The sequence below is a fragment of the Hemiscyllium ocellatum genome, chromosome 5 (assembly GCF_020745735.1).
Source record: "Hemiscyllium ocellatum isolate sHemOce1 chromosome 5, sHemOce1.pat.X.cur, whole genome shotgun sequence".
NCBI classification, from domain to species: domain Eukaryota; kingdom Metazoa; phylum Chordata; class Chondrichthyes; order Orectolobiformes; family Hemiscylliidae; genus Hemiscyllium; species Hemiscyllium ocellatum.
Window position 1 is genome coordinate 66,927,171 of NC_083405.1, and position 12,731 is coordinate 66,939,901.

The 12,731-nt window shown below is 45.6% G+C and overlaps 1 protein-coding gene across 2 annotated transcripts; it reads right to left on the reverse strand.

Annotated features, from left to right (window-relative positions):
* Positions 1 to 8,284: 8,284 nt before the first annotated feature.
* fignl1 (fidgetin-like 1) lies at positions 8,285 to 12,513 on the reverse strand. 2 transcript variants are annotated; one of them, XM_060825492.1, is made up of 2 exons: positions 12,471 to 12,513; positions 8,285 to 11,959 (listed from the first exon to the last, which is right to left on the reverse strand). In XM_060825492.1, the coding sequence occupies exon 2, from the start codon at positions 11,947 to 11,949 to the stop codon at positions 9,802 to 9,804; it is 2,148 nt and encodes a 715-aa protein (XP_060681475.1). In that variant the 5' UTR covers positions 11,950 to 11,959; positions 12,471 to 12,513; the 3' UTR covers positions 8,285 to 9,801. The 2 variants fall into 2 exon arrangements, with proteins under 2 accessions (XP_060681475.1, XP_060681474.1); XM_060825491.1 differs by having other exon boundaries at positions 12,278 to 12,513.
* Between the last annotated feature and the right edge of the window lie 218 nt (positions 12,514 to 12,731).

Genomic DNA, 12,731 nt, shown 5'->3' on the forward strand with positions numbered 1-12,731 from the left:
CATTAAATGTGAACATTACTAGCTAGGTCAGCATTTATTGCCGAGTAAAAAACTCCATAGTGAAAATAAGACGTTGGGGACCGGGGAAGCGAAAATCCTGGAGGAGGTGGAGGGCGTGGGTGGTGTCCCGAACGTAGGTGGGGAGTTCTTGGACTAAAGGGGACAGGACCGTGTCGAGGTATTGGGAGATGAGTTCGGTGGGGCAGGAGCAGGCTGAGACAATGGGTCGGCCGGGGCAGGCAGGTTTGTGGATTTTCTCCATAGTGAAAATAAGGCGTTGGGGACCGGGGAAGCCTCCATAGTGAAAATAAGGCGTTGGGGACCGGGGAAGCCTCCATAGTGAAAATAAGGCGTTGGGGACCGGGGAGATATTGAACAATTCTTCCGCCGCCTTCGCCTCTGTGCCTACTTTCACAACCAAGACTCCCGCCCACCCTCTGACGACCCCTTCTCCCGCCTCCAACACACCCCATCCACCTGGACACACCGTGCTGGCCTCCTACCCGCCCTCGACCTCTTTATAGCCAACTGCCGCCGTGACATCAACCGACTCAACCTGTCCACCCCTCTCACCCACTCCAACCTCTCACCCTCAGAACGTGCAGCCCTCCACTCCCTCCGCTCCAATCCCAACCTCACCATCAAACCCGCAGACAAGGGAGGCGCGGTGGTAGTTTGGCGCACTGACCTGTATACCGCTGAAGCCAAACGCCAGCTCGCGGACGCCTCCTCTTATCGCCCCCTTGACCACGACCCCACCTCCCACCACCAAACCATCATCTCCCAGACCATCCAGGACCTCATCACCTCAGGGGATCTCCCATCCACCGCCTCCAACATCATAGTCCCACAACCCCGCACCGCCCGTTTCTACCTCCTGCCCAAAATCCACAAACCTGCCTGCCCCGGCCAACCCATTGTCTCAGCCTGCTCCTGCCCCACCGAACTCATCTCCCAATACCTCGACACGGTCCTGTCCCCTTTAGTCCAAGAACTCCCCACCTACGTTCGGGACACCACCCACGCCCTCCACCTCCTCCAGGATTTTCGCTTCCCCGGTCCCCAAAGCCTTATTTTCACTATGGACATCCAGTCCCTGTACACCTCCATCCCCCATCACGAAGGACTCAAAGCCCTCCGCTTCTTCCTTTCCCGCCGCACCAACCAGTACCCTTCCACTGACACCCTCCTTCGACTGACTGAACTGGTCCTCACCCTGAATAACTTCTCTTTTCAATCCTCCCACTTCCTCCAAACTAAAGGAGTTGCCATGGGCACCCACATGGGCCCCAGCTATGCCTGCCTCTTCGTAGGATATGTGGAACAGTCCATCTTCCGCAACTACACTGGCACCACCCCCCACCTTTTCCTCCGCTACATCGATAACTGTATCGGCGCTGCCTCGTGCTCCCACGAGGAGGTTGAACAGTTCATCAACTTTACTAACACCTTCCATCCCGACCTGAAATTCACCTGGACTGTCTCAGACTCCTCCCTCCCCTTCCTAGACCTTTCCATTTCTATCTCGGGCGACCGACTCAACACAGACATCTATTATAAACCGACTGACTCCCACAGCTACCTGGACTACACCTCCTCCCACCCTGCCCCCTGTAAAAACGCCATCCCATATTCCCAATTCCTTCGTCTCCGCCGCATCTGCTCCCAGGAGGACCAATTCCAACACCGCACAGCCCAGATGGCCTCCTTCTTCAAGGACCGCAGATTCCCCCCAGACGTGATCGACGATGCCCTCCACCGCATCTCCTCCACTTCCCGCTCCTCCGCCCTTGAGCCCCGCTCCTCCAACCGCCACCAAGACAGAACCCCACTGGTTCTCACCTACCACCCCACCAACCTCCGCATACAACGTATCATCCGCCGCCATTTCCGCCACCTCCAAACGGACCCCACCACCAAGGATATATTTCCCTCCCCTCCCCATCAGCGTTCCGCAAGGACCACTCCCTTCGTGACTCCCTCGTCAGATCCACACCCCCCACCAACCCAACCTCCACCCCCGGCACCTTCCCCTGCAACCGCAGGAAATGTAAAACTTGCGCCCACACCTCCACACTCACTTCCCTCCAAGGCCCCAAGGGATCCTTCCATATCCGCCACAAGTTCACCTGTACCTCCACACACATCATCTATTGCATCCGCTGCACCCGATGTGGCCTCCTCTATATTGGTGAGACAGGCCGCTTACTTGCGGAACGCTTCAGACAACACCTCTGGGCCGCCCGAACCAACCAACCCAATCACCCCGTGGCTCAACACTTTAACTCTCCCTCCTACTCCACCGAGGACATGCAGGTCCTTGGACTCCTCCACCGGCAGAACACAACAACACGACGGCTGGAGGAGGAGCGCCTCATCTTCCGCCTGGGAACCCTCCAACCACAAGGTATGAATTCAGATTTCTCCAGTTTCCTCATTTCCCCTCCCCCCACCTTGTCTCAGTCGGTTCCCTCAACTCAGCACCGCCCTCCTAACCTGCAATCCTCTTCCTGACCTCTCCGCCCCCACCCCACTCCGGCCTATCACCCTCACCTTGACCTCCTTCCACCTATCCCACCTCCATCGCCCCTCCCCCTAGTCCCTCCTCCCTACCTTTTATCTTAGCCTGCTTGGCTCTCTCTCTTATTCCTGATGAAGGGCTTATGCTCGAAACGTCGAATTCTCTATTCCTGAGATGCTGCCTGGCCTGCTGTGCTTTGACCAGCAACACATTTGCAGCAGCATTTATTGCCCATTACTAATTGCCCCGGAGAAGCTAGTGGTGAGGTGCCACCTTGAACCATTGCAGTTCTTGGGGTTTAAGGAAAATAGTGCGTTAGAAAGGGAATTATAGGATTTTGACAGTGACATAGAAAGAGTGGCGAATATCTGTCTAAATCAGGATGGAGTATGTCTTGGAGGGTAACTTGCAGGAGGCAATGTTTCTATGCGTCTGCTGCTCTTGTTTTTTTTAGATTAGACTTACAGTGTGGAAACAGGCCCTTCGGCCCAACAAGTCCACACCGACCCGCCGAAGCGCAACCCACCCGTACCCCTACATTTACCCCTTACCTAACACTACGGGCAATTTAGCTTGGCCAATTTACCTAACCCGCACATCTTTGGACTGTGGGAGGAAACCGGAGCACCCGAAGGAAACCCACGCAGACACGGGGAGAAAGTGCAAACTCCACACAGTCAGTCGCCTGAGTCGGGAATTGAACCTGCGTCTCAGGCGCTGTGAGGCATCAGTGCTAACCACTGTGCCACCGTGCCAAAGCTGAGGATTTGAAAGTACTGGAGAAGGTTCCTTGGTGAGTTACAGCAGTGCATCATACAATTGTCCACACTGCTGCCAATGCACATCAGTGATAAAGGGAGCAAATATTGTCCATGATGGAAGGGATGCCAATCAAGTGGGCTGCTTTGTACTGGATGGTGTCAAGGTTCTTGAATATTATTGAAGTTGCACTCGTTAGTCACGTGGGGAGTATTCCATCACAATCCTGACTTGCGTCTTGAAATAGTCAACAGACATTGTGGTGTTGTAAGGTGAGTTATTGGCTGCAGGATTCCTAACTCCAACCTGCTGCTAAAACATTTTAAGTTGAAATGTATGGTACTGGAAAAGCACAGAAGGTTAGGCAACATCCGAGGAGCAGGAAAGTTGACATTTCGGGCATAAGCCCTTCACCAGGAATGTGGAGGGGAAGGGGACTGAAAGATAAATAGAGGGGTGTGGTTGGGCTGTGGGGAAGGTAGCTGGGAAGGGGATAAGAGGATGCAGGTGGTGGATAATTGTGATAGGTTGGTGGGGAGGGTGGAGCAGATGGGTGGGAAGGAAGATGAACAGGTAGGACAGGTCAAGACGGTTGTGTCGAGTTGGATGGTTGGATTTAAGATGAAGTGGAGGGAAGGGAGATTTGGAATCTAGTGAAGTCGGGTTGATGCTGTGTGGTTGAAGGGTCCCTTCCTGGCATTCTTCCTCCAGTTGTCAGGTGGCTTTGATTTGGCAGTGGAGGCCCAGGACTTGCTCGTATTTGGTGGAGTGAGAGGAGTTGATATGATTGGCCACAGGGTGGTGGGGTTGTTTGGTGTGTGTGTCCCAGAGATGTTCCCTGAAATGCTCCATGAGTTGGTGTGCTGTCTCTCTGATGTAGAGGAGACCACATTGAGAACAATGGACACGGTAGATGATTTGGGTGGGTGTGCAGGAAAATCTCTGCTGGATGTGCAAAAATCTTTTGGGACCTTGGATATAAGTGAAGGGGGATGGTATGGACATGGGTTTTACACCTCGCAAGGCAAAGTGCCAGCTGTGGAAGGTGGGTTGGTGGGGTGTGTGAACCTAATGAGGAAGTCATGGAGGGAATGGTCTCTGCAGAATGCAGGTAGGGATATTGAAGGAAATATATCTTTGGTGGTGGGGTCTGATTGTAGTTGGAAATGGCAGGTGATAATGTGCTGGAGACTAGTGGGTTGGAAGATGAGAGCCGGGGGGGGTCATATCCTTGTTGCAGTTGGAGGGGTGGGGTTCAAGGGTGGAGGTGCGGGATATGGAGGAGATGTGCTGGAGGGAACGTGGGAGGGGAAATTGTGATTGAAATAGGAGGCCATTTGGGATGTCAGGAGTGGAATTGACCTTATAGAGGTTTACAAAATTATGAGGGGCATAGATAGGGTAAATAGGCAAAGTCTTTTCCCTGGGGTCGGGGAGTCCAGAACTAGAGGGCATAGGGTTAGGTTGAGAGGGGAAAGATATAAAAGAGAACTAAGGGGTAACTTTTTCACACAGTGGGTGGTACGTGAATGGAATGAGTTGCCAGAGAAAGTGGTGGAGGCTGGTACAACTGCAACATTTAAGAGGCATTTGGATGGGTATATGAATAGGAAGGGTTTGGAGGGATATGGGCCGGGTGCTGGCAGGTGGGACTAGATTGGTTTGGGAATTTTGGTCAGCATGGACAAGTTGGATCGAAGGGTCTGTTTCCATACAGTACATCTCTATGACTCTATATGGTGGAGGCGGAGGAATTGGGAGTAATGGATCACATTTTTACAGGGCGTGGGGGGGGGGGGGGGGCAGTTGTGTGAGGAGGTGTAGTCAAGGTAGCTGTGGTAATCGATGGGTTTGAAATAGGTGTCTGTGTTGAGTTGGTCACCAGAGAGAGAGACAGAGATGTCCAGGAAGGGGAGGGAGGTGTCAGAAATGGTCTATGTGAACTTAAGGTCAGGATAGAATGTGTTTGTGAAGTTGATGAACTGTTCAACCTCCTCATGGGAGCACAAGGTGGCGCCGATACAATCATCAATGAAGTGGAAAAGTCTGGTCCATTGAAGCCCCAGGATTGTTGATGATGAGGAACTCAGTGACATTAATGCCATTGATCAACAATAGTGCTAGTTAATTTCTTTCTTGTTGGAGAGGGTCATTATTTAGTATTTGTGGAGTGTCAATATTACTTGCCATTTATCAGCCCAAGCTTGGATGTTGTCCTGATCTTGCTGTGTATGTACACCATCTGTTTCCGTAGCTGAGCTGCCATGAATTATGTTGAATATTTACAGTCACTTCTGACCTAATGATGGGCAGGTCATTGAGGAAGCAGCTGAAGATGTTAGGACCTAGAAAACTATCATGAGGAACTCCTGCTGTGATGTCCTGTAACTGAGAACATTGATCCCCAGCAATCTTCTTTTATTCTAGTAATGGCTCCAACCGTCTGAGAGATTTTCCCGATTCTCATAAACTCCAGATTTGCTAGTGCTCCAGATTTGCTAGTGCTCCTTAATGCCATTTTTGGTCAAATGTTGCATTGATGTCAAGGGCAGTCACTCTTATCTCAATGCTGTTTATTAGCTCTTTTGTTGATGTTTCGACCAAGCCTGCAATGAGGTCAGGAGCCAGGTGGGCCTGATGGAGCTCTGAGCACTGATGAGCAGGTTATTCTTTGTAAGTGCTGCTTGATAGCAAGGTAAGCAACCCCTTCCATCCCCTGATAGGACTGTAACTAGCCAGATTGGATTTGGCCTATTCTTTGTGCCCAGGTCTTACCATGGTGATAGGTAGATGCCAGTGTTGTGGCTGTACTGGAACAGCTTTGCTCGGGCTATTGTTCCTTCTGGAGCATGTCTTCAGTCCAGTGCTGGAATGCTATCTAGACCCATAGTCTTTGCAGTGTAGAGGGCATTCAGCTGTTATTTATCATTATGTAGAGTGAATCTGGAAGGTTGATGATTGTCACCCGTGTTGCTGGGTATATCTGAGAGAGACTGACATAGATCATTCACTCATTACTTTTGATTGAAGATGGATGCAAATATTTCAGTCAATTTTTTTTTGCACTGTTGTCTGGGCTTTCCTATTATTTGGGATGGGCATATCTGTGCAGCCTCCACCTCCTGTTACTTGTTCATTTGTCCAACATAATTCATGACTGGATGTGACAGCACTGCAATGATTATGTCTGATCTACTGTTTGTGGTATTTCTGAACTCTGTCTATTGTATGCTGTTTCAGTTAGTTGGCATCAAATAGTTCTGTTTTTGCATCAGCTGGTTTTCACCTTATTTTCAGATATACCTGCTGCTGCTTCTGTTATGCGCTCCTTTTCATTGAATCAGTGTTGATCTCTGATAATAACGGTAGAGTGGGGGATATGCTACAGAATGAGTTTACAAATCATAATTGAAAACAATGTTACTCCAACTGATGGCCCACATCATGTCCAGTTTGTGTTGCTAGATCTATTCAAGTTCTATCAATATTAGCAATGTCACACAAAACAATGGAATGCATCATTTCAAGAGCTGTACGGTGATCATCCCTGTCAATACTGTCACAGATGGACACGTCTGCAACGAGTAGATTTGTGAGGATGAAGGCAATTAGGTTTTTCCCTTTGTTGTTTCCTTCAGCATTTGTCACAGACCCATCTTGCAGCTATGTCCTAAAGGTGAGTGCCGAGCTACTCCTAGTGATCGAAAATTGAAGTCACAAGTTTATAAGTCACAAATCACCTTCACATACTTAGAACCACAGTGTCACAAACCCATATCAATCTGTTTGCATTGTTATTGAATGACATCTACTCTATACAAACAGTATTCCCTAACTCATACAGGACATTATGTATAGCCGGTGTTAGTACCATCTAAATGGTGGGCAGTAGGCATAGCTTCAACTCCATTTCCTAGTGGAAGAGACAGTGGTCGCCATCATTAAAATAACTGTGGCCGAGCACATAGCCATCAGTGGGACTTACACGGTTGAAAATGACAGTATCCCTAGTCCACCTTCTCATATCTTACTTGCCACCATCCTACAATCTCTTCTGATTTAAAAGCTACTTATGATGTAAGCATTCACTTCTTGATTTCCTCCTTCTCTGCACAAACCTACTTTTGTGGCATTTGATTTCCACATAATCAAATACAGCAACATGGCCAAGAAATGATGGAAATGCCAGAGATAGAAAAGCAGGAAAACACTGATGCAGAAATATTGTGCCTTGCTTGGAAACTCACACCCAGCAGCTCATATACATGTACTATAGCGTAGGTCATGGGACACAAGACAACGTGGCTGCAGCAAGGGTAGGGACAATGATGATACCAGGTGATGTTGTGCATAAGTTTTGCTGTAGATTTCGATTAGATTTGTTGAGGAAGCTTATGGAAAATTGGTGATGATCTTGCACAGTTAAATACCTGGTGTATTGAAATGCTTGGCAGAAAGCTGATTAGCCAAGTCAAGCAGTATGAAGTTTGGTACCAATTTGGTACGCTCTTGGCTCCACCGCATCTAATGTGCCACTTGTAGTCAAATCAATTAGCAGATTTTTAACTTCTTTTTGGCTTGGCACTACAAACAAGGCCAGCATTATTGCTCATTGTGTAATTGGGAGACATTAATGTTGAACCACCTGCTTGAATTGTTGCAGTCCCCTATGGTGTAGGTAGAGATTTGGTAGAGTCAGAAAAGAAATTCTATGATTTTTACAGAGGAACAGCAAATGAACAATACATTTTTAAGTCATGGAGCAGTGAAATTTGAAAAGCAATTGACTTCTACAAATATGATCCAGTTCTGAAGTGGCATTTAGTGAACGATATCTTTGCTTCTGATGCAGCACGAGCAAAAGCCACCTATCAATGCTAAATGGAAGCTCTGTAAGATTTGGGGTTCGCTTTAGTTTTAATTGTAAAACAAGGACAAGCACAAATCACAAAAATGTTAGGTTAACAGGTTCAGCAGATAGTTGGGAAGGTAAAGAATGTCGGCCTTTATTTCAAATAGAATAGGACATAAAATAGGAAAGTGATGCTATATACAAAGCACTAGTTATACCATACATAACACAGTGAATTCTTTTGATCCCTTTATTTAAGGAATTATATAGTGGCGCTGGAGACAATTAAGAGACATTTCACTTGGTTTATCCTGGGCATGGAGGAATTTTCTTAAGAGGACATATTGAGTAGTTTGGGCTTGTAGCCATTAGAGTCTTGATGAATGGCAGATGACCTTATTGAAACATAAGTTTTTTTAGAGGCCTGACAGAATAGATTGTTTTCTCTTGTGGGAGAATACAGGACCAGAAGCCATAATATTAGAGTAAGACAACAGGTCTGGAAACACCTATGGAGAAACAAACAGTTAACACTGAATCCAATGTCTTTTCTTCAGTACTTTTAACTCTGTTATCACAGTGGTGAATGCTGAAAGATCTATTGTTAGATCAGATCCCTTATTCTATCCAGAATTTATCTATTTTTATTGTGTTTAGCACAAACAACATATTATATCAATGGCAGCCAAACATCAGCTACTAGAATATAGATGGATGCAAAGTAATAGTTAAAAGCACAGGCTTTTTTTGGGAATCCACCAATTTACTCTACAGTGTCCTTTTATAGTTCTGTCTTCTCATTATCTTTTTAACAACCAACATAGCTTGTAAAGCTGTCAGTAACAATTATCCAAAATCTTCTTCCAATTAATCTTCCAGCTGCTTTAATGCATGTTTGGATAGCACAAGGGAAACTTAAGACATCTATCCCTATTTTCCTAGCATTTTTTTTCATTTAATCCATAAAGCATTTTAGTTCAAATCCTATTGATTCTTACACATCACCAGCATATCAATTATTTTTGTTTTATATTCTTCTTTTGACACCAGGGATTAGTGTTTTCATTTAGCTTTAGAATAATTTTTAAAAGTTTCAATTGTTCATTGGCATTTGTGCTATCCCTGCTAAAGAGGTCCACCTAATGTATATATATCATATTCTCCTCCATTTTTGTAAATGTAGCTGTCCTGTAATCCAAAAATAAAAAGAAATTATCAGTCACATTTGTCTGGATGGCCATCATGAATTTGTGTACATTGTATAGTAAATTCACGTGTTCAACTAAATATTAGTGAACAAAGGTCAAAACAGTGTGTAATAGATGAACAATTGTCTCTATGCCAGTGTTTAGGAGAAAAAAAATCACCAACTAGGAAATCCAGTCATAAAGTTCAAGCTTAAACATAAAAAGGGGGCTGGTTTGAATGACAGTGTCTGACAGAGGTAGTAAAGATTTCCGCAGCCTGAATTTTGACAATGTGCTGTCAATACAGAACAAAGCAATTTAAACTGAATTAAATATAATTACTTTCCTGAAAACATTTTTGTAAGATATCTTTACTACACTTGCTTGAAAGAACAAACATCCAACATCACAAAGGTAACTTTGTAAAATTCTGATAAATGTTAACTTTTATGTTCTTAAATTTCTATGCAAACTTTCCACAGTCATCTGCCACAACCAAATGTTTTATTCCATTCTTCATACAGTTCAAGGTCTTTCAGAGACACACTGGGTCGCACATTTACCAATGCGTCTTTAAAGTCAATGAATGCAATAGGCCGTACTTGGTCAGGTGTGATAGTGGAAATGTCTGCTATCTGAATGCTGCGGATTGGCCCCAAAGCTGCCTCACGACAAAGCTGAGTCATGTCAGCTCCTGAATAGCCTTCAGATTGTTCAATGATCAACTCCATTTCCTCTGGATTTAGTGAACAGTTTTCATGAGACATTAACTTCATTACTATCTGCCTCCTTGCTGACATTTCTGGTAAAGGGATGTACAGTCTTTTGACCAGACGTCGACGAGCTGCTTCATCTATTTCTTGGGGTCGGTTTGTGGCTCCCACCACAAGAATGCGATCATCTGCTGAAGTAGCCGCACCATCTAACTGCACCAAGAACTCTGTTTTTATTCTTCTCGAAGAATCATGTTCACCATCAACTCTTTGAGATAACAGAGAATCAATTTCATCAATGAAGATGACTGCAGGCTGGTGGCAGCGTGCTACAGCAAACATCGCACGTACCATTTTTTCACCTTCTCCAACCCACTTGGAAGTTAGTGATGAAGCACTGATGCTGAAAAACGTTGCCCCTGACTGGCATGCAATGCATTTACCAATTAGAGTTTTACCTGTTCCAGGCGGGCCAAATAAAAGAATTCCTTTGGGTGGACCACGGAGACCAGTAAAAATATCAGGTCTAAGCATTGGCCAAACCACTATCTCCTTAATTGTTGTTTTAGCAAACTCCAGCCCAGCTATATCATCCCAGTTCACTGGGGGGCCATGGTCCATGATCTCACTCATAATAAGTTGAATCATTTTTGGCTCAAGGTTCTTCAAACGCTCATCCACAAGTAGGGAGGCTTCAGAAGAATTGTTCTCTTGAGGCACTGAACACAGTCCACCATTTTCATCTCCATTATCCTGTTTTGACACTGGAGAAACGAATTTCCCAAATAAGCCACGTGACCTGACTGTACCTAAGGACTTCTTTGAACTATTGTACAATGTTGTTACTGGTAGTCGCTGAGATTGAGACTGATTTCCAAACTTTTTCTGTTGAACAACATGTAGTTGCTCCTTTGCCGTTTTAAAACAAGTTATGAGGCCTTCATCAGCAGCAGCAATACTACTATCTTCAGATTTTGTATTTCTGGTCATATTATCAAAATTCTTTTGCTTATAATTAGTCCAGTTTCGATTTTGAAAATGGCCATACATCATGTCAGTATGCGAATTACCATCTCTAGATATCTGAGAAGACTTTCTCTTAGATGTGCTACCTGGTGCATCAGGGGCCAAATTGCCATTAAGAGGCGTACACTGTCCAGTTACCGTTCCTACCTGAGGTATAGTACAATATGCCTCTTTACCCAATCCAAATAAAGGGTCACCATTGAGATTTTTTGAAATTGTTGATGAAAGTGTACCTGTAGACTTTAAAGAACTAGAGTCATCAGTCACTGACTGAGCAGCTGAGAGACCTTGCACCATTTTCGGACATGTAAAGGCACTTGTGGAATACTTGTCTGAAGAATAATTTTCATTAACATTTCTTGAAAGTACATCAGAGCACAAGACTACATTTTTAATTTTAGGAACTGAGTCTTTTGTATCAATGGGTGAAGTTTCTATTTTATGACGGTCTAAATTTTCCACGCTATTGGTTTTACCAACTACTATTGAAGCATCTGAAGTGGGTACCAGCAAATCCCGAGCTATTTTACTAGATTTAAACATCTCCTGCACACTTTTTAACTTGAAAATATTGTTTTCGGTTAACGATGACTGCCACTGATTGCTTTCATTCTTTTGGCATCTTGACAAACTGAGAATACTGCCAGCATAATTATTCAGCCCAATCTTTGCATCGTCCGAGTCAATAATGGCTGCATATTTTTCAGTGCATCTCCTGAACGAGTTGGCAGTGCAGTCCCAACTGATATCAGAGTTTGCCCATGCATACTGCAACTGTAAAATTTGTCCACGATAAGCATCAGCCTTCTGTCCGGGTGTGCAATCATTGGAAGTTATATTAAAATAATGTTTCTGCCATTCGCTGAGGTGTACCTCATCAGCAGGCTGCATTCTATTGAACCTAAGTAAAAGAGAAGACAGAGTTAAAAATGGCTTTGATTTGGCACTAATTAATTGCACTATATTTTTCTTCAACAAACTTTCTTGAACAAAAGCTCTGTTAACCACGGGCAAACACTTTGGCTTAAACTGCTCAGCCTATGCCATTGGCGCATGAAATGATTTAATCCAAACCAGCAACAAGATTATCTTTACAATGTTTCCTCAGGTTTACTGAATTTGTTCACCGACTTAAGTTGTTCCCCCCCCTCCTTGAGCCAGTTTGTGTGTGTTTAAGCTCCGTGGTAAGCAGAGAGAGTGAGAAAGAAGAGGCTTTTACCTCAGTCCGCACTGGCCATCAATCCCCCATCACCATAACCTTGGAGCCATGGCGGGTGCCCTCTTCTATCAAAGCTGACCAAACTGCGGGCTACCACCCCGTACCCTACTGTGACCTTTGACCCAGCCCGCTCGAGCCGTCACGCTGACCGCAGCGCGAGATGCCCTGCCGAACCGTCACGCTGACCCCTGACCTATTTCTCCGGCTCAGACCCGGACGCTCCCCCAACGGCTCGAATCCCGCGCTGCTGCTAAAGATGATTGAGTGAGAGGAAAGATGGGAGCCAGCAGCCGCCAGCGCACTCAGCGCCCCCTCGAGGCTCAAACCCGAGTGAATGCTGGAGCTCACACTTGGCGTACTTTTTTAAGCCATCCTCCGGGCTGGTAGGTGATACAAATGAAATTGACCAACATCTAAAAGAGCAGCCCCAGAGAACACACAAGGACGAAAACAA